General features: G+C 39.9%; 2 protein-coding genes across 2 annotated transcripts in view; both read left to right on the top strand.

The window, feature by feature from the left end:
* cdh13 (cadherin 13, H-cadherin (heart)) overlaps positions 1-21,541 on the top strand; it is a 430,791-nt gene that overhangs the window by 248,559 nt on the left and 160,691 nt on the right. The window contains exon 6 of the mRNA XM_056261289.1: positions 4,801-4,945. Coding sequence (XP_056117264.1) covers positions 4,801-4,945 — 145 coding nt within the window. The remainder of the gene's footprint in view (positions 1-4,800; positions 4,946-21,541) is intronic.
* On the top strand, positions 7,271-7,788 carry LOC130094816 (60S ribosomal protein L32-like). The gene is given in 2 exon segments (XM_056261290.1): positions 7,271-7,648; positions 7,650-7,788. Coding segments are annotated over 2 exon segments (417 nt in total). The 5' UTR covers positions 7,271-7,321; the 3' UTR covers positions 7,740-7,788.

Here is a 21,541-nt window from a genome sequence, read left to right as displayed (position 1 = left end):
TCCACAGCTTTTCCAGATTATAAAATTTTCTCAGCTTGTTCCAGCCTAAATTGACTAAAAATCCTCACTAAGAAGCAAAGAGCCGAACCACAGAGTCCAAGGTTACTGAAAAAGAGGTAAAACGGTTGGAGAGAATGGATTCATAAAGAGACAAAAAGAAACTGGGAATCTGTACACAAGCTTAAAAACAGGTAGACAAAACAGCGAGTCGTGTGGGGAAAATGAGAATGCATTATGAAAAATAAAAACAGCGTGGGGATATGTTTGAAAGTGTGACAGAAGGGATGTGCGAGAACAAAAGGAGCGAAATAAGATTTATCTGCTTTTCACAGTGTGAAGTTTCACAAGGGCCCACCTGAGAGTGCAGTGATGGTTGAGGCTCTACATCTGCCTCGCTTCTGTGCCTCAATCTCTCAGCCTCACCGCCTCAGAACCGGGCCTCCCTAAAGCCCACATCACTTATTCATTCCTCCCATCTCCTAGCACTGCCGTAACTACTGCGAGGTGTACATCGCAAAGCAAAAAAGGCATAACGCACAGCACGTCCTGTCTCTCTGTCTCAAACACAAACACGCACACTTGTACGCCAAATCATATACCCCAGGCTAAAAATGTTACTGCTTACACGACACTCCTGAGCAAGTGGCCCGTGAAACACGTTGACCGGATGCAAATCACTGTCTAATAAAAGAGCTCAGAACTCCCCTACTGGGCAGCTCTAACACTACCCTGTAGAGTTATGTTTTGTTTTGCGCACCGGTAATCTATGCTGAAGCAACACTTTGAACTTTATGTATCAGATTCTGGTGAGAAGAGGAGATATAAAGAGTGTGTGCTGACAGACCAAGTATCATTCTAAAAAAACAAATGCCAGGTGTGTCCCTCACATATAGCACATTCAATAAGTAAAAAACAACTTTAGCAATGAATATCTGATGGAATCTTTTCCTATGTGTTAATCTAAAAAAATATATATAAAAACATCAACAAAAATGCAGTAACTTTATTTTATTTATATATATATATATATATATATATATATATATACACTCACCGGCCACTTTATTAGGTACCCCATGCTAGTAACGGGTTGGACCCCCTTTTTCCTTCAGAACTGCCTCAATTCTTCGTGGCATAGATTCAACAAGGTGCTGGAAGCATTCCTCAGGGAGTTTGGTCCATATTGACATGATGGCATCACACAGTTGCCGCAGATTTGTCGGCTGCACATCCATGATGCGAATCTCCCGTTCCACCACATCCCAAAGATGCTCTATTGGGTTGAGATCTGGTGACTGTGGAGGCCATTTTAGTACAGTGAACTCATTGTCATGTTCAAGAAACCAATTTGAAATGATTAGAGCTTTGTGACATGGTGGAAGTAGCCATCAGAGGATGGGTACATGGTGGCCATAAAGGGATGGACATGGTCAGAAACAATGCTCAGGTAGGCCGTGGCATTTAAACGATGCCCAATTGGCACTAAGGGGCCTAAAGTGTGCCAGGAAAACATCCCCCACACCATTACACCACCACCACCAGCCTGCACAGTGGTAACAAGGCATGATGGTTCCATGTTCTCATTCTGTTTACGCCAAATTCTGACTCTAACATCTGAATGTCTCAACAGAAATCGAGACTCATCAGACCAGGCAACATTTTTCCAGTCTTCAACTGTTCAATTTTGGTGAGCTCTTGCAAATTGTAGCCTCTTTTTCCTATTTGTAGTGGAGATGAGTGGTACCCGGTGGAGTCTTCTGCTGTTGTAGCCCATCCGCCTCAAGGTTGTGCGTGTTGTGGCTTCACAAATGCTTTGCTGCATACCTCGGTTGTAACGAGTGGTTATTTCAGTCACTGTTGCCCTTCTATCAGCTCGAACCAGTCTGGCCATTCTCCTCTGACCTCTGGCATCAACAAGGCATTTCCGCCCACAGAACTGCCGCTCACTGGATGTTTTTTCTTTTTCGGACCATTCTCTGTAAACCCTAGAGATGGTTGTGCGTGAAAATCCCAGTAGATTAGCAGTTTCTGAAATACTCAGACCAGCCCTTCTGGCACCAACAATCATGCCACGTTCAAAGTCACTCAAATCAACTTTCTTCCCCATACTGATGCTTGGTTTGAACTGCAGGAGATTGTCTTGACCATGTCTACATGCCTAAATGCACTGAGTTGCCGCCATGTGATTGGCTGCTTAGAAATTAAGTGTTAACGAGCAGTTGGACAGGTGTACCTAATAAAGTGGCCGGTGAGTGTATATATAGTTGTGCTCCACAGAAGAAAGTGAGTCATGCAGGTTTGGAATGTACGGAGCCCTCCTAGTCCCACTTTGTCAAAAGAATTTATTATAACTATCTCGTGGCCTCAAGATAAATAACTTGTGGCCTCAAGATAGTATCTCTTGGCCTCAAGATAGTATCTCATGGCCTCAAGATAGTATCTCATGGCCTCAAGATAGTAACTCGTGGCCTCAAGATAGAGATGTGAAGACCCAAAGCGTCTTCAGCGGTTCGGATTTAGGAACATCAAAATGACTGCTGTGTTCGGTATTACACCCAAGAACAGAACACCACAATCGCTTAGACGCCATTCTGCTCATAGACAGTGCTCCAGCATATCAACAATGACCGCGCCGGTCCGCGTGGACTATGATTGACAGCTCGCTCACGAGCAAAGGCGGGTCTGTGTTGAAACGCTGATGTCAATCAACAATCGTGGGAGGGCCGTTTGACTGTGTGACGTCACACGGTCGAATGGCTTGATTTAAGACAGGGGAAACATGAGGTTAAAAAAAAAATACTGGATGGATTTTTATCATTATATGATGGTTGTGTACAGGCACTGCCAACACACATTTCAGTACAATCAACTTGTAAAAGTGCATGTATCATTATATGACCCCTTTAACATTAGTTAATACATTGTGAACTAGCATGAACAATCAATGAACAGGTGGATTTTTATTAATAAATTTTAATAATTTTAATTTATTAATAAATTTACCAAAATTAATAAATACTGTAACAAATGTATTACTCATTGTTAGTTCATTTTAGTTAATGCATTAACTAATGTTGACAAATGAGACCTTATTTCAAAGTTTTACTATAATATTATATGTAATATAACCCTATATAAAACTAAATAATATGCAACTTTACCTTCACTTTTGAAGAATTAACTGTCCTTTCTAAATAAAATCTTACTGACCGCAAACTTTTGAACATTTTAAAAAAGTAAGATGCAGCCTTTTAGATTTGGAAATATTATTATTTTAGTGCTAATGCAAACAAATCTTCAAACTTTTCATTTGAATGATTGAATTCAAAGCTCGGATTCAAAACTGAATCAATTCATTTAAATGAGCAGTTTGATCTGTTTCAGTAAAAGAGTCAAACTTGCCTAAGTTGTAATGCGAGTCATTTTTGAAAAAAAACAGTCTTATGTTACAATCTTTACTTAATGGTGAAATAAAAAGTAAAAAGTCATACTTAAACATTTCTTATCATCAATATGGCACGAATATTGATATCAGACAAGCAAGAAGCAGTGCAATTTAATTAAATAGTGCTGTGCCGTTAAAAATTATGAGTGTATTTCTGAAAGCTAGTAATCTGTTCTTCCTGTATCTCTTCTCCTCAGCACCATTAGAGCAGACAGGCTCTCATACTGCAAATCAGCCACAATCACAGACAAACACTCATCTCCACTCAGGTCTTTTAATAATTGCTGACCACAGGCTGCACAGGTAGCCATTACCCATGAGGCAATCCTAAAAAAAAATTTTCATCATCATCCAAACTGTTTTTCATCACAAACTATGAGAGACACATGCAGAGTAGGATTAGTTGTATAATGGCCATGACAGTACTTTAGAAGAAATTTCAGTTGTTTGTTCTGTACATGTGTGTTTCTTCAGTTATAGCCACTTTTATGTCACAGGGGTTGATTGCATCAACATATTGTATTGGTAGATTTAAACTTTCTTTTTACTCTAAAATTGTAACTATATCTTTAATTCTACTTTTCGTAAGGCTTCATTGTGCAGATTTAATTTCAATTGTCTTTCGACATCTTATTTTACATTATATAATACATACAGTACATTTTCACAGAAAAACAATTCAGTCTTGCAGATTTCATCATCTTACTGCAATGAGAATGTTACACAAATACATATTTATTGTGCATCAGTTTCAAACAAATTGTATCAAAAATGTAAAAAGTGTATACATTTGATTCAAATGTCTGTTAGGTTAAATGCAATTAATCTTAAAACAAAGTTGTGTATTTTATTTCAAAATGATTTAGATTTTACACCACAAACGTGTGATTTGAGTTGATGTGGAAATGACATTTATTCATGGTGGTTCTGGGATTATTGATAGTATGCAAATAATACTGTATAAACTAGTGAAAAGTATGTTTTTATAGTAAGGCCAAAAGTGTCCATATTGAAAGAAACACCTTTCTGTGTCATATTGGTGAGCAAATGGTTAAAGAAGGAGCAACGTGAAATGTAAAACATCTCGGGAATATTAAATCTTCTGTTTACATGATTATGTGAAGATTTCTTCAGCTGACAGCACAATATGTTAATGTTCCTTTTTACAAAAATCCTATCATCCATCTAAAGTTTTCTTCAGGTTTCTCTTTAAGATGTGAATCTTCTCTCATCACATATGTGAAATCTCAACTGCCTGACACGGAAAGCAACTGAAGAAACACTTTATTTACTCTTGTCAGTTACTGTCAGAAAAAACTGAGTTTTTCCTTTTTTTGTCTTTCTCTCTCCTATAGCTCCAGGTATCCACCACTGACTTAAGTGGCAAGTTGGTAGAGGGACCAGTAGACTTGGACGTGTCTGTTATTGACCAGAATGACAACAGACCAGTCTTCAAGGAGCCGCGGTACTCTGGGGAGGTCCTGGAGGGCTCCCCAACAGGTACTCTACCCTAACCTGAGTATTCATGTTCTTGTGGTTGAAATGAATGTGTCTAGGGAAATTATTACTGGAAGAAGAAAGTCGAAAGTCTTTGAATAATAGTGGCTTGACTTTGCTTCAGTTTGATGGAACACAGCCTGTGCAAGATAAGGACTGCAACTTCTTGTTTTTCATTAGTTGTGTTTGCATCTCCATTATTATGGTGTATACTAAAGGTTAATGGCTTGGAGAAACTCATCCTGCTTTTGTGCTACGGGCTTGAATGGTATCTCAAATCGGGTGACTTGAATTGTGTGTGCTGTTACTTAGTAACTAAGTGATTGAATTTATGATTTTCACCTGGCAGATAGAACTAGACTTATTGAAGTAGAGAGACAAGCAATATCAAACGCAGCGGTTCTCAATAAGGTTTCATTTGCAACAAAGATAAACATGGTTTGTGTTGACCACAATGTTGTGCAATGAATTGTTGCAATGAAACAAGACCAAAAACAACAACAAAGTTGCTACTTTGTTGATGTTGACACTACAAAGTTTGGGACAGTATGATTTTTTTTTGTGTGTAATTGTGTTTGTGAATATTTAAATGAATACTTGTATAGAGGGTATGCGCATGACGTCACCGTCGGCCGGAGTGAATGCGGTCACGCCCACAAGTGGCAAAAAGACTGACCGGCAGCATTTGTTTTCAGCGTGAACGCCGTGAAAATCACACAAAACACATCTAAAACGGGAAAGAGCTTTGCGATTGACTGTACAACTTGATTTGACCAGAAATCTGAGGTACTGTATATTTTTACAGACTGCAAAAAGCTACAGAACAGACTATATTCTGCATAATTGGATGTTTTTAAATAAACACTGAAAAAAAACTATACAAGTTTTAGGGCTGGACGATATGATGATATACAGTATAACATTAATGTAAGTGATCACTCGGATTTAGACCTATCTATATTGTATTTATATAAAACATTTACAGGCAAATTGTCTTCATTTATTTCCCCGGCGTCGAAATCAGGCACATATAAATGTCAGGAAACACGATTCCTGGCTGCATGTCAATATCCATGGATCACTGGATCTTTGATAAGTTGTAAGGAACACTATATCGAGTCCAACTTTTAGTTTAAACGGATAATAGTTTGTTTTACTCGCGTTAACGCAGTTTCCCCTATTAATTCCAGTCACGCAGCAGCTCTTCTGCCACTCAGTCCCGCTGAGGGGGGCGTGTTCCGGCGGGGAAGTGACGTTAATGCATTCCCTCTATTCCCCAAGGACGGATTAAATTGATCAAAGGTGACAGTGAATTTTTACATTGTTACAAAAAATTATATTTCAAATAAATGCAGTTGTCTCATTGTTTCCACAAAAATATATTTATAGAAAAAAAAAAATATATATATATATATATATATATATATATATATATATATATATATATATATATACTAAGTATATAAAAATAAATAGCAGTTTTTTTTTAGTTTTTAGCAATTATAGTTTATAGTTTTTTTAACTCTGTTGAGAACCAGTGTTCTTGGATGCAGATTATCACATACTTATTTTTAATTTTTTACTTGGATCAGTTAGCAACCACATAGAAGACCATAGCAACCTCTTAGCTACAGCCTAGAAACCACCCAAAACACTGTAGCAAAATTCTAGAATAATGCAGCTAAAAAACTATTCAGTCTTACAGATTTCATCATTCTAACTGCAACGAGAATGTAACACAAATAATGAATTTTATCACCATAGTGTCCAAAGTGTTTGCAAAGAGTTGCACATGATCTCTTTTGTTTCTTCTCAGCATAGCTATAAAGCAAAGATTACGTTTTATTTAAAAAAGTACACTTTTGAAGTCATCCCTAATGAGCAAACACATTATCTCTAAGTGTGTGTTCGCACCGCGCACCGCAGAGATAGCTTTGCCGAGCTAATCGTGAGCATCCCTCACAAATGGCATCCTGTGTTTATCTCGCCACCAGAGAATGGTACATTGTTTTCATGACGTGTCTGATAAATCAAAAAAGAATTGGACCATTTACAGACTGCATGACACTTTCTTCAGTCCTTTGCCCTCCAGAAATAAGAAATTCATTAAAGTCCCTGTAAAGGCAATTCTAAAAAAAAATTCTAAACCCATTAGAAATGTTAGAAATGTATTGCTAAAACATATTACAAAGACTGTGAACTGTGAATTACTAATGTTAGTTAGGCCGTTAAACAGTTTTTCACCCTTGCTATTTTCCGGATTTTTTGGGCGGGGCTGAAACGGGGCTCAATGACACACTGGAGCCCCTGACCTCGTGGACACGCCCCTACTTGCTCTTCTTCAGGACTGTCTTCGGTTAAGGCAGGCTGAACGGCATCATGGCAGCCCTCAGACCCCTCACCAAACCTAATATTGTCAAGAAAAGGACTAAGAAGTTTATCAGACATCAGTCGGACCGATATGTCAAGATCAGTAAAAACTGGAGGAAGCCCAGAGGTATTGACTACAGAGTGCGCAGACGCTTCAAGGGTCAGATGTTGATGCCCAACATCGGTTATGGAAGCAACAAAAAGACCAAACACATGCTGCCTTCTGGATTCAAGAAGTTCCTGGTCCACAATATCAAAGAACTTGAAGTCCTCATGATGTGCAACAAGATCCATTGTGCTGAGATCGCCCACAATGTGTCCGCAAAGGAGACATTGTGGCAGGAAGCTGATCGTGGAGAGGGCCGCACAGTTGGCCATTAAGGTCACGAACCCCAACGCCAGACTCCGCAGCGAGGAGAACGAATAGTCTGGTTATCTTGTTGTCTTTTCAATAAAGTGAAAAAAAAAAAACCCTACTTGATGACGCACTGAGGCCACTGAGGCTGGCTGGCCCCTCCCCTAACAATAGAGCACATTCGCATCAGTTTGGCGCTCAATCGCGAGTTACTGTCAGTACTATTAGTTACTACAGCCTACAGTTTGCTAGCTAGCTATGCCTTCGACACGGAAATGCGTAGGCTACTACTTGGATGCCATCATGTACAAAACAGATCGGTGTCTTTATTTAAATTTCCTAAAAACGATCACATCAAGAAGAGGTGGATTCATTTTGTGAAGAGCCAACCTTGATGGAGAGCTGAGGATCACCGCCAACGCCTCTGTAGCGATCATTTTAAACGGATAGTTTTATAAACTTTCGTCGGAGACAACTGGGATTCACTGATAATCCGCTGTTACTGGTGAATGGGGCCGAACCGACTATCTCCCGCCTCGGCCTTCATCTCCCCGTCCCGAAAGCAGTATCACCTAATTTCAGCGTCGGCAGGCAGCTTTCCCGCGAGTGGGCGTGGTTTCAGCGCAGCCAGCGGACACGCCCCCAGCGTTTGAGAGCAGAGAATACTGCTCATTTTTTCAAGATTTTGATAGCTTATTTTATGTACTTGCCGGCTTGTGCTTGTGGTGTGACAAACTCAAACACATACTTAATTTTGACTTTACAGGGACTTTAAGACACAACCCCGTCCTCAGAGGCCCCAGTACTGCACTTCCATTTCACTTTCATAATTTTTCCCAAAATTCTTCATCACTGCACTTTGCCTCTTTCCTTTTTATACATACTCTTTTTTTATGTGGTTTTTGTGGTCATGTCACCATGGAAACCCCAAAAACACGAGGAAAATGGTTTTAGTGTTTTAAAAAGGAGGGATTCCGCTAACCTTCATCACCCACACACTCACAGAAAATGGCACACAACAAACTAACTCTTGTTGCTCTATCGTGCTTGTGAACTCTACCTCAATGAGTGTGGTGAGCACAATAGGAATGGGAGAGATCATATCAAATCCTTTTCTCTGTGAAGAGTGGGCTGCGCTGCTTTCATTACAACATAAACAAACAGACGTCAGCCTCAAACATCAGTGATAAGGGCAGGATGAACCGATCCAGGTAGAGTAGGCGGATACAATGTGCCTGCTTGTAGATTCATTTAGCCCGATGAATGGTAATGTGCGCTCAGTCAGAAGAGAGTTAGGGCGGAAGGAGATGAGAGTCCCTAACAGTGGGGAAACTTTCCGCCCACCTCCAGAGTTGATGTAACTTAGTTAAGTAAAGTGGGTTTATCTAATCGCCAAAAGAGGAATGAAATTTGGCTGAAAGACTTAATGAAATTAAACTAAGACCTTCATGGAACCGGGGAGAACATAAACACCCACAGGCCAAGCACTGTTCAGTCAGAAAGTGTTTCTATATAGAAAAGCTATGGTTTATCTTGTATAATTATAATAGTAATAATTAATAATTGTAGTAATAATACTACATTAATAATTATATAAAATATTATTAGTATAAATATAATGTAAATATAATAAATATAATAATATTATTATTATTATAAATAATATTGTTAACTCAAATATCTAATCAGCTAATCACATGGCAGTCAACATTATCTGCTGAAGTTTAATTTGAGCAGCAGTTATGTCAAAAGTACCAAATTGGCACTGAAATTTAACAAATATGACCATACCAGCATTTCCCTCTTGCATTTTGAGCGCTGTTGAACGGATTCCTTAGCACCTCTGATTGGCCTTTGTGTTCACACGCTCAACATATATATATATATATATATATGTATATACAGGTCCTTCTCAAAAAAATAGCATATTGTGATAAAGTTCATTATTTTCCATAATGTAATGATAAAAATTAAACTTTCATATATTTTAGATTCATTGCACACCAACTGAAATATTTCAGGTCTTTTATTGTTTTAATACTGATGATTGTGGCATACAGCTCATGAAAACCCAAAATTCCTATCTCAAAAAATTAGCATATCATGAAAAGGGTCTCTAAACGAGCTATTAACCTAATCATCTGAATCAACTAATTAACTCTAAACAACTGCAAAAGATTCCTGAGGCTTTTAAAATCTCCCAGCCTGTTTCATTACTCAAAACCGCAATCATGGGTAAGACTGCCGACCTGACTGCTGTCCAGAAGGCCATCATTGACACCCTCAAGCAAGAGGGTAAGACACAGAAAGAAATTTCTGAACAAATAGGCTGTTCCCAGAGTGCTGTGTCAAGGCACCTCAGTGGGAAGTCTGTGGGAAGGAAAAAGTGTGGCAAAAAACGCTGCACAACGAGAAAAGGTGACCGGACCCTGAGGAAGATTGTGGAGAATGACCGATTCCAGACCTTGGGGGACCTGCGGAAGCAGTGGACTGAGTCTGGAGTAGAAACATCCAGAGCCACCGTGCACAGGCGTGTGCAGGAAATGGGCTACAGGTGCCGCATTCCCCAGGTCAAGCCACTTTTGAACCAAGCGCTTTCAAGCGCTCCTGTGTGTATCTGTGTAAGCGCTCGGTGAAGAGCGTCAAATACATCTATTTACAACATGTTTTGGAAGCGTTCATCATTATAGCCAATCAGAGACATATATGTTGAGCGCTTGAACACAATGGCCAATCAGAGGTGTTTTAGAATCCGTTCAACAGCACTCAAAATACTAGAGGGACATGCTGATATCGTCACATTTTTTCGTCACAGATTTGGTACCGGTACCTTTGACAACACTATTGAGCATCAGACTAGGGAAGAAAAGTGATTAAAGTGACTTTGAACGTGACATTATTGTTGGTGCCAGACGGGCTGGTGGTCTGAGTACTTCAGAAACTGCTGATCTACTGGGATTATACCATCTCTAGGGTCTGATGAGTCTCTATTTCTGCTGTGACATTCCGATGGTAGGGTCAGAATTTGTCATGGATCCATCCTGCCTTGTATCGAGGTTCAGACTAGTAATGTAATGGTGTGGGCCTTTTATTACCAATTGAGCATCGTTTAAAGGCCACAGGCTATCTGAGTATTGTTGCTAATCAAGTCCATCCCTTCCAGCAGGATAACGCGCCATGTCACAAAGCTCAGATCATCTCAAACTGGTTTCTTGAACATGACAATGAGTTCACTATAGTCAAAATGGCCTCCACAGTCATTAGATCTCAATCCAATAGAGCACATTTGGGATGTGGTGGGACTGCAGCAACTGAATGAAGCTATCATGTCAATATGGTTCAAAATCTCTGAGGAATGTTTACAACACCTTGATGAGGCAGTTCTGAAGGCAAAAGGGGGTCCAACCCATTACTAGCAAGGTGTATCTAAGTGACCAGTGAGTGTATATTAACTAAACTGTAAGAATTATGTTCCATATTTTCCCATCTCTGGGTTACAAACTATTTAGGGGGCAAGTCTAAGGACATATTGCTTTTAGAGGACATATTGCTTACAGCTTAGTTGCTGTAAAAAAATTAAAACGTTGACTGTCTTTTATAAATACACTTTATTGACATCAGGACTGAGTGCTTCTTTTAAATTCATTTATATTTTGGCTCTTATTCTTTGCTACATTTTCATTGGCATGTCTCTCATCTTTTAAGATACCTTAATGGGGAAGATACATGATTTATGGAGAGTAGATCCATTTTAATGTCTATTGCCTCTCAATTATAACCATGTTCCATGGAATAAATTTTAAGTCAATCATTTGAAAAGCCTCACCATTCACCCAAAAAAAGGAGATGCTTTTTACAGTTTCATTATCTTTCATATTTATCACGTGTTGCTTTTATCATTTTCATAGCGTCTCGTCCTGACTAGTTTTTCAGAGGTGCAGAGTTCCTGTTCAGTTTGCCATTGTCACTGCTCTACTCAAGGAGCATGTGTGCAGTGCATTGTGGGTGCAGGTGTGCGCCGCAGGGGCCGGGCTTTTTTTTCCCAGTGACTTCCTCTCTCCTCTTTAGGCTTGTGTTTGTACGGGGACAGATGTGCACAGCGTGCCTCCTCCGCTGTCTCCTGAGCGCATGGCAAAGGAAGGATGAATCTGAACTGCTTTTTAACGCCTCTTTTTAAAGGCCCCGTTAAGCAGAAGAGTAGGCCTATGCCAGTGTGTGTCTGGAGAGGAAATGAAAAATGGGAATTGAGAGCTTTTTAAAGGAGCCTACATTAATCAGCACTGGAACTAACAGTTACAGGCCTCCCACTCGGGCCTTGGGTTTAAGATATTCTGCCCCTACCCCCCGCCTACTTTAATCAGCATGACCGCTGGCACAGGTTAGAAATTAAAGGGCTCAGCACGGGGCCTGATTAGTGAAGGTTTCTGCAAGCTGCCTTTTCAACAAGTTGCAAGGCTGTGTGAGTATATGTGTAAACGTGTTTACTCCTGGCAGTCTTATGAAGTGCCAAGTCAAGATGAACTACTGAGTGACATTTAAGGAGAGCAAAATGTAGGGCAAGACTTGATTTTATTCCTTGGGAAATGTTTGGATCATGAACAGTGGTCTCTATATGACAGATGGTTGGAAGGGAGGTGTTGAAAAACAAGAGTGATTGGTGACATCATCCAAGGGAAATCATGAATGTGTGTGTGTGTGTGTGTGTACTGTTTTTACATTAACTGAGGTTGACACAAGAATAGTAAAGGGACTTGACTTCTGTAATTGTATACAGACATTCGATCAGTTTTAGAATCCCACCTGTTTGTAAATGTATTTGTTAATTAAAAACACTGTCAATGTAAATGTTGCCAAAATGACCAGGAACATGGATTAGGAAAGTAAAGTGGGCCAATGTTGATGGCGGTAGTAATGAGCATATGGCTTGAACGTATAATTCTTTCTCTCTTTTTCCGCTGGCTCCTCCACACCTCCCTTCGCACTCTTTTGCATGTGTCTGAAATGTTTATTTTGTTCTGTATTGGGAGGACAGTTGCCTATAGGGGGAAACACAGCAGCACTCTGACATTTCTGTGTGTGGTGATAACTGAGCAAACAGTTAGACTTCTGGCAGGCCTTTATTCACTCTCCCTCTCTTTCTTTTTCCCCCTCTCTCTCTGATTCTACAGGCTATTTTTGTTGGGGAAAATATCTTCATTTCTCAGTTGCCTTTCCTCTTGTTTGCTCTTTATTTCTTTCTTTCTATTTTTGAAGTATACAAGTCTTCCTGGCTTTTTCATTGCACCTGTGATTTTCAGAAGCTCAAATGAGTGTTCCAGGTTCAATACAAGTTAACCTGGTATACATAAATACAGTTTATTCTTTTTATTTTAACAAATAAATAATCATTATTTAATAAACCTTATCAGCTTATATATATAGATAGATGGATGGATGGATGGATGTAGAGCAGTAGAATTGACTACCTGCTGCTCTGCCTGTATATCCTCACCTTCTGACAGGACTGTTCTCCATCTCCGCCGTGTCGTAGCCTCCGGCCTGATGTGGCAGCTCTGAGAAAGTGGCGTGTGGGGCTGGCGGAGCATCGGCCTCAGAAAATAAAAGGCTAAAAAAATCAATAGCTAATTGCCAGGACAGGCCCCCGAGGAGGGCCAGCTATCAGACCCCAGCTCGGATTGATCTTGGCTAGAAAATGATTGGGCAGAGGGTGACACTAATGCCGGCAGGTAATTTGTAGCATAATGGCATGATGTCTGTGCCATTAGGATTTCCCAGCGCCAATGTCTCCCTCACAGGATGACCCCTGCTCCCTGCTGCAGAGCCGCTTTTCAATCCCACAATGCCTCATTATCTGTCGATCAATCCCATGCTGGCTGCCATGTTATGGACTAATTCTGAACTATGCTCTGAATTGTTTGTGTTGAAGTAAAACTCCAGTTTTAGACCAAGAAAGAAATGGACAAATCACTTATTGAACACTTTTGTGGCTTCATACAATATTTAGTTCTGGTCCTCGAATTGGATTTGCTGAGCGGCATTCCAACAGTGCAGATATTTAGAATAACATAATATTGTCATTCTGTTCCACTCATACATGCTCTTCCTGACTGACTGTCAGTGCATTTAATCTCTATCTCTCTCTCTATATATATATATATTAACTTTTGTATTAAAGCAATATCACACTTACATTCATTCTAAATAGCAGCACGGATGTGATTTACTTGTGGCCAAACCAGTATACCGGTAGTACATTAGCATGAATGGAAGTGATACTGCTTGACACCTGCCTTGTTTATTCGCTCTCAACTGCTGTGTGGTTTTGTCCCAGGTTGCAGCTGTGTCTTTCACATCAGAGTTCCTTTCTGTCTGTTTTACACAGATATACCCCATGAGGGATGACACAGGTGTTCAGGGCGGCATCTGCATCCCACACAATCACAGCTGGATTAGCTGTCACTCAGAGCGAGATAGAAAGTATGAGAGTTTACTTAGTAGTTTACGTTTCACTTCCTGCTGCTCGCTCAAATGCAAAATTAGCAGATTGCCACTGAACTGTTCATCTATTTTAAGATTTCATCTATTTTTAGTCTGTGACGAATTAAAATGTATTACTTTAAAAGAATAGCTTTTCCAAATACTCAATTTGTCCCCTCTCTCTTTCCTGCTGGAAGTATGAAGCTTAAGCACTTGTATTCTGGACTGTGGATGAAAATGATTATTTTCTTCATTTAACTCTTTCTCCGCCACTGATGGAATTTTCCGGCACTCCATGTTTTCAATGTTATACGGTATGGGGCGCTATTTCATATCTTCTGAAAGAGTAGAGAATTTCCAATTCAATTTTTTTTTTTAGAAATGTGACCTGTAACAAAATCTGTGTGTCCCTCTCATACCTCAAAGATAAACAAACACACCAAAAACATTATTTATTAATTAGTTAACCATTTTAAAATAATTTTAACACAACATTTTCAAATTTGTGTAAATTGATTTAACACCGCAACATACATACAAATATAAATTATTGTTTCAAAAGCTCTGTAGGATAAGATTTTGAGCCTTGAATCTATCATCAAAAATATTGTTTCTAGACATAAGCAAATTAATATTTCATTATAAATACTTAAAATTGTATTAATGTTTAGCTTCACTTTGAGTAGATAGCATTATAAAATATCACTGTTAGATTAATGTACATAATTGGATGAATAACAAATATTTTGAGAAATTTCTGCCTCGTTTGCCACGGCATTTAAAAATGACCCAGCTGCACCAAGTTTGTTGTTAGCAGATACAGTATAAGCTGATCACTGAGAGGTCGACAAGGGTACCGTGTTCCAAAAACCAGCTAACGAGGAGCTTGGACCAGACAGAAACCAGTTAGCATGTTTCAAAACACAGCTACCAACTTAAGCTAGCTTTTCCAGAAGAGTCTCCATGAATTTATGATTCAATACCCTCCAAACATCATTTGAATATATTTCATGAATTCAGTGTAAATCACATCAGCGCACTTGAACTCAGTGTGCTAGCCTGCATCATTGCAAAGCTAAATTGCATCATTACGTGCCATTCAAATGGATTTTTTTCCCCCTTTATTCTCTCATTCACTCTCGCCTCTTTGCTTGTTTATAGTCCTGGGGGTTGCGATGCAAATGGCGAAGACACTCTTGGAGTTTCAGAGCCCAGTGAAAGGACAGGGAGCTGCCCCAGACATGAGTGGCGGGTTGGCCGTGGGCTCCCTGTGGGGGTTCCGCTACACGAGCGCTTCTAATCTATTAAAGAGCTTCTGCTCTTTCCTCTACCCACAATCCACCAGCCCTCTGCAGGCCCGCACTTGATTATCTGTCCCTCACTCTTTCTGTTACTTCTCCCATTGAGGAATAGAAGCAGACAGAGCGTGCAAGACACAAGAAAACCAATCTCGACCCATCTCCCTGTCTTGTTGTCCCTTGTCTTTGATGGCCGATGCTATTTTAAAGTCCCGGGACTCCCAGACAGGGGCGTAGCCAGTATTGGGCCAGGGCGGCACTGGCCCGCCCACATTACTCACTGGCCCGGCCAGGCAAGTTTGATAAAAATTCATTTTTAGTTTATTTTTATTATTCAAATGTATTTATGAAAATATATTAAGATATACCTGATTTATTGTTGACTGCTGTGTGCGTTTAATTTATTTTCCGAATAAAATTTAACTGGTGAAGCAAGTTGTAGAAAGCCTCCCTCCGGAACGTTATTGGTTGCTATGGTTGCTGGGGGTTCCGACAGGAAAACTCTCAGCGGCGTCGGCGCCACAATAATGGCTAAACAACTTTCTTTAATGTGCTATTTGAAAAAAGCAAGAGTTGAGGAAGAAGACACGCCACTGCCTTCATCTACCGAGTCCACCCAGGCCAGTTCTTCCGACTCATTACCCCAGGAGAAGGCTAGTCAGGTGCTGGCGCCGGCCGCTTCTTGCTCCCTCTCTCCCCGTCAGCCTGACGCGTGTTTATCCGCCGATCTAACTGTGATATTATTATTTTTGCTTACTTTATTTTCGGGTGAACTGTATTTGCACTGCTGAATAGCCTGAATAAAATAGACAGGTTATTGTCTATAGGCTACTGGTTTGTCCAGCCTTTATTGAGCTCTGTTGGTTGAACATGATGATTTGCCGAATATAAAGGTGTAACTGTTTTTTCAGTTTGTCTATTAATGTTCATTATTATTGAAGTCATTTTTTCTAGGAAAAACTATAGGCCCAGTCATATTTTCACTGGCCCACCCAAAATACAATTTCTGCCTACGCCACTGCTCCCAGAGCTCCAGGCCTGGTTATCTTCCTTTCACTCTTCCGCTGGTACATTTCCAGATGAGATAATTGTTTTAGAAGCGCTGGCTTTTAAAGTGCTTTGGAAAAAATTGAAGGCGAACAGCAGGTTCCGAGAACAAAGCATTCGTAAATAACATTGCTTATTTTTCTTTTTTTTTTCTAGATGTGTTTGATCTAAAGCAGGGAGTAATCTTGTTATCATGGGAGGGCAGTAATAAAGTAAATGTAGCATCTTCTGAAGCCGGTTAGTGAAGTACAGCCGTATTTTGTGTAGTGTAGAAACAATTGACGTCCAGTTTGCTTTCCCTAGTTGTGTCTGAAACCCAAGTCAGGGGTTTAACATAAAGATATTTGGCCTCTAATTATGTAATGTCTAATGCTATAGAACTAATTCAAGTAGGGTTTAGTACAGTGGTTCTCAACCAGGGGTCCTGGCAAACTTCCTAGGGGTCCCCAGTAAGTGTTAAATTTACTTAAATATTGTTGTATTGACTCATAAAAACATATCAAGCCAAGGGACTCAAGAGTTAAAGTAAATGTACTGTATATAAAAAAGCTTTATTTAATTATGGCTTATGCAATTAAAAACATATTATCTATATATTATATTATGTAGGGAATTATCTCTATATCCAAACAGCACCGGGATTTTACACCCCATGCAGCGCTTTTTTGCACTCCTTATCTTATACATTTAAATTATTGTTTCAACCTCCATGTCACATCCCTAATAAAATAGGGATCTGACATATACAGAGGTGTGAATAAGTTATTACCCCCATGCTAAAGTTGCCTAAAAAGAAGAATAAAAAATCATCTTTTGGAAATTGATCTTAATGCCTTAATTAGAAAAATGAGTTATGCACCCTGTATTTTAAGGAAGAACATTTATTTATTTATGATACATTATTCATACACAAAGAAAGTTGGTGTCCTTAAAGGTTGGATTTTTCCTCATTTTTCTAATTAAGGCATTAAGATCAATTTCCAAAAGATGATTTTTTATTCCTCTTTTTAGGCAACTTTAGCATGGGGGTAATAACTTATTCACACCACTGTATTGGTTGAAACAATAATTTATATATGTATGGTATGCTGAATCACATGCAGAGGATTGTGGGTGCTTCTGCAAGTGTAAATGGGTGAATGTTAAGTCTCAGGATTAAGGACCAAGTGTCTTTCTGAAGCAAGCTTAGCTGTCAGTGTCATACTGTCGTCTAAGAAGCAGAAGTAGTGACACTTTCTTCAAGTGTCATTTCAGATGCTTCAAAACACAGCGGAGAGAACAGCTTTTGATGCTTCTAATCCTCCAGTCCATGATCTCTGCATCACAACCAAGTCTTCCATGTCCTGCACATGCCTCCTCTCTTTCTATCTATTACAATTCACTATTCAGTGTGACAGGCTGTGTAAAAATAAAGACTGGAGTTTGTTTAGGATCAGGTACCAGCCGCCTCCTAGTCTTGCTTATTTTAAAATATACCGGACAGGCTTGTCTGAACAAAAAGGTGGATATTAAGATCCCAAATTCCTGTCTCGCATTCTTTTTTTATTATTTGTGTCCAACTTTAGCTGCATATGTGCATAGCTGGGAGGATTGCTGTCTGAGTGCACATTTGCTTTATTGCCTGAACGCTTTGATTGGATTTTGATCTCCGATCCCGGCGAGTTTTGGGAGCATGGTAGCACCTGGGCTTGTGGGATGGCGGTGAACACTTTTCTGACCCCACCACCAACCAATCATCTGTCACTTTACTGTTAAAATTCGCCTTGGTAAAATTGTGTCACACGACTGATTAACTGATTATAAGCCATTGAAATCTGTCTCTTTTCACATGCTTGCAAATTAGGGGTGTTTTTTTTGTTGTTGTTTTTTTGGAGTTGACAGGTCAGTTGTTGGGCCCCATTGACTTCGAATATCTTCTTTTGTGTTCAGCAGAAGAAATAAATTCATGCAGGTTTGAAACAACTTGTGGGTGAGTAAATGATGAGTCAGAAGCAGACAGGGTGAACTTTCCCTTTAAATAAATACTATGCTTATTTAATAAGGAAACATTTTTCTGCAAATGAATTGATAGTTTTCACGTGACGTCACACAACGTCCACCTGGAGGGCAAAACAAGGCTTTCCTCCACTGCCCTCCAGTCATTTTTACCAGGTTTGTAGTAAGTACTAATGTTGTAAAACGGTGATATTAAAAGACCATATTCAATATACACAATATTGATGATGCATACTTTGTACAGGCAAGCAGATAAACACAACCTAAATGCAACACAAGGTTTCTAGTTAAGCGTGTTTTTCCATGGAAAACCATTATAAAGAAAACGTGTTACGTACATATTCTGGCCTCATCTGCTCGCCTGTATATAGGATGGATCAGCAAAAAGGTGTTAACTGAATTTGGTCTTTTAATATCACTGTTTTAGTATATTGAGACTTTGAGGGTGGGTTGCACCCATAAGGATTAAGCATCTCCTTAGCCTGGCATCGGTTCACCCTCCGCCTATTCTGCTTGATCAGCCCTTTAATTCTAAAGGTCTTTCTATGTATCAGTTTATAAAAACAGTTGACATTTTACACATTTATTTCCTGAGAGAGAGAGAGAGTTGCTGGTGGTCAATAAAAAAGTAAATGAAATATTAACATTGTAGGTGTTTAGTTGGCGAATCCATCATGGCGGAGAAAATTAATCGTAGATGGAAGGTTTTAATCACAGGTTAGAATTGTAATCCCTGATTTGTTAATTTGTAATTAAGTGGTGCAACACAACTCGATTTAAAATAAAACCCAGATCAACAAATCCTTGATTAGCGTTAAACTTTTCTTAATTTGATCCTTATTGGTGCAACCCACCCTAATTGTTTTTCACGTTCAGCGTTTTAGAACTGGCCCGCTGTTTTTAGTGATTGAAATACTGCAGCAGGTGCTGTACATGGATCATAGGTGGCCAAAACTTGCATCTTGTTCACATATTTTTGTTTTTGAGATGTAAAATGGACAGGCTCGTGCTGCAGTTATGGCTGTTTTGCCCCCCAGAGCTCCGCGACTGTCATGATTCCTGTCTTGTGTTCATCTTGTCTTGTGTTCATCTTGTCTTGTGTGGACTTTTATGTTATTTCCTGTTCTGTCCCATGTTTTGTAGTCAATTGTTGTTTTTCTTGTTGATTAGGTCCTGATTGTTCCTAGGTGTGTCTTGTTTGCTAATCTCCTCTTGTGTGTGTGTATACCCCAGTGTTTCTCATGTTCTTTGTCTGGTGTTGTCCTTTGTTGGATGTTTCGTGTGAGTCGTTTCAGTTTCTGGATTTTCCTGTGTTTGGATTATTTTGTTCTTTGCCTGGTTTCTTGTTATGCTCTGCCTGGATTTACTGTCTGATTGTTTTGTTTAATAATAAATGTCAAACTGCATCTGGATCCAATGCCCTGTCTTTACTGAAACAGCCACCATTACAGCGACGGTCAGGGCTGTCGCGATAACCGCAATATTGCAGTACCGCGCTACTGACAGGCCAACCGCAGAGGAATGCAAGTAACCGCAGCAACCGCGAACCGCGTTTTCTTTTTTCATAAGGCCACCCTTCGTAGTTCGTACCATGTGTATTGAATGTTAAATAAGTTAATAATGATAACAAGACTGTTTATCATGGTGATTTGTACAGAGGCTTCGTGGATTTGGACTTAAGCCTAAACAGACAGCGAATGTGATCGACTGAGCGCGTGCGATTACCTGCGTCTGTCTTTGAAGTCAAGTCATGTATATTCATGAAAAGGTTGCCGTTGCCATTTCGACTTCCTGCCAAATTATTACCCCCTTCGTTGAAGTCAGTAGCTGATTGCCTAATCCTAACCCCACCCTAATCCTAACCCCACCCCAATCCTAACCCCACCCCTAATCCTAAACCTACCAATGCTAGGGGGGTAATAATTTGGCAGGGGTCGAAATTCGGCACAACACCGTTTCCAAGGAAAGCGAAATATTTGTCATATCATCCTTTTAACGCGTATTTACCATGAATGGCGACAGCGCTGGTCAGCATTACACAGCGTGAGGAAGCCGTGGGGGGGAAGCAGCGAGTCACGCATTGAATCAATGCCATTGGTCTCTATTAAGTGAAGCATTGCTTCAGCTTTGCCCAAAAGTGAAGCATTGCTGGCCAGCTGAGCCTTGAAAAGTGGAGCTCAAAGTTAAAAAATAATTAACACCATGGGGCCCTATCTTGCACCCGGCGCAAATGACTTTGTACACTGACGCATGTATCATTCCTATGTTGCACCCGCGCAAAGCGGGTTTTTCCCTTCACAGACGCACGTCGGTAAACTAGGAAATGAACTTGCACTCCCTGGGCGGGTCGGCGCAAAAAGGAGGCGTGTTTCGGCGCAAACATTCCCTAGTGCTATTTTGCAGTTCCAGAAAACAATTCCGCCACTGACCAGAAAAAACCTAGATCTCCCATCCCCATACAACGTCACTTCTCTGTCTTTCACTGCCCTGACAAGAACGTCGGTCTCCTCGGCTGTGAACCGCTCCTGGCGCGCCTGGTAAATCCGCCGTTATAATAGCAATCCGCCATGCAACATGCGCACCTGCTCTTAAAGGGTATGTTGGATGACGCTCTGATTGGTTTATTTCCCGTTACGCCCAAACTATGAACAATGAAGCTATTTCAGACCAACCCCTTTTTTGCATTTATATAGCAACAAAAAAATATAAATAAATAAATGGCGGTAATACCGCATATCGCGCTATTGAGCCACTCAAAATTACCGCAAGAGAAATTCCTTCACTGCAACAGCCCTAGTCACGTGACTGAAAACTATGAATAATGGTAAATAAAATAACAGTCACAACAAAAGTTTAAATACAGTTCACTTGAGAACACGTATGACAAATGAGCCAAAAAAAATAGCCAAAAAAACCCCTGTTAATTATTACATATGGTGAAACATCTGAAGGTGTAAGCCGAAAACTGTAGAGAAAACGTGTAGTTTTCATGTTTTCTTTTAATTATACAGAGAACAAGATGACAGAGTTGGAGAGGTGAGAAAAGAAAGAGAAAGA

The sequence above is a fragment of the Rhinichthys klamathensis genome, unplaced genomic scaffold, assembly GCF_029890125.1.
Source record: "Rhinichthys klamathensis goyatoka isolate OS25496 unplaced genomic scaffold, OSU_Roscu_1.1 h1tg000181l_1, whole genome shotgun sequence".
Lineage (NCBI taxonomy): Eukaryota > Metazoa > Chordata > Actinopteri > Cypriniformes > Leuciscidae > Rhinichthys > Rhinichthys klamathensis.
The sequence above is the reverse complement of the archived record's forward strand: the minus strand, read 5'-3'. Positions and strand labels throughout refer to the sequence as shown.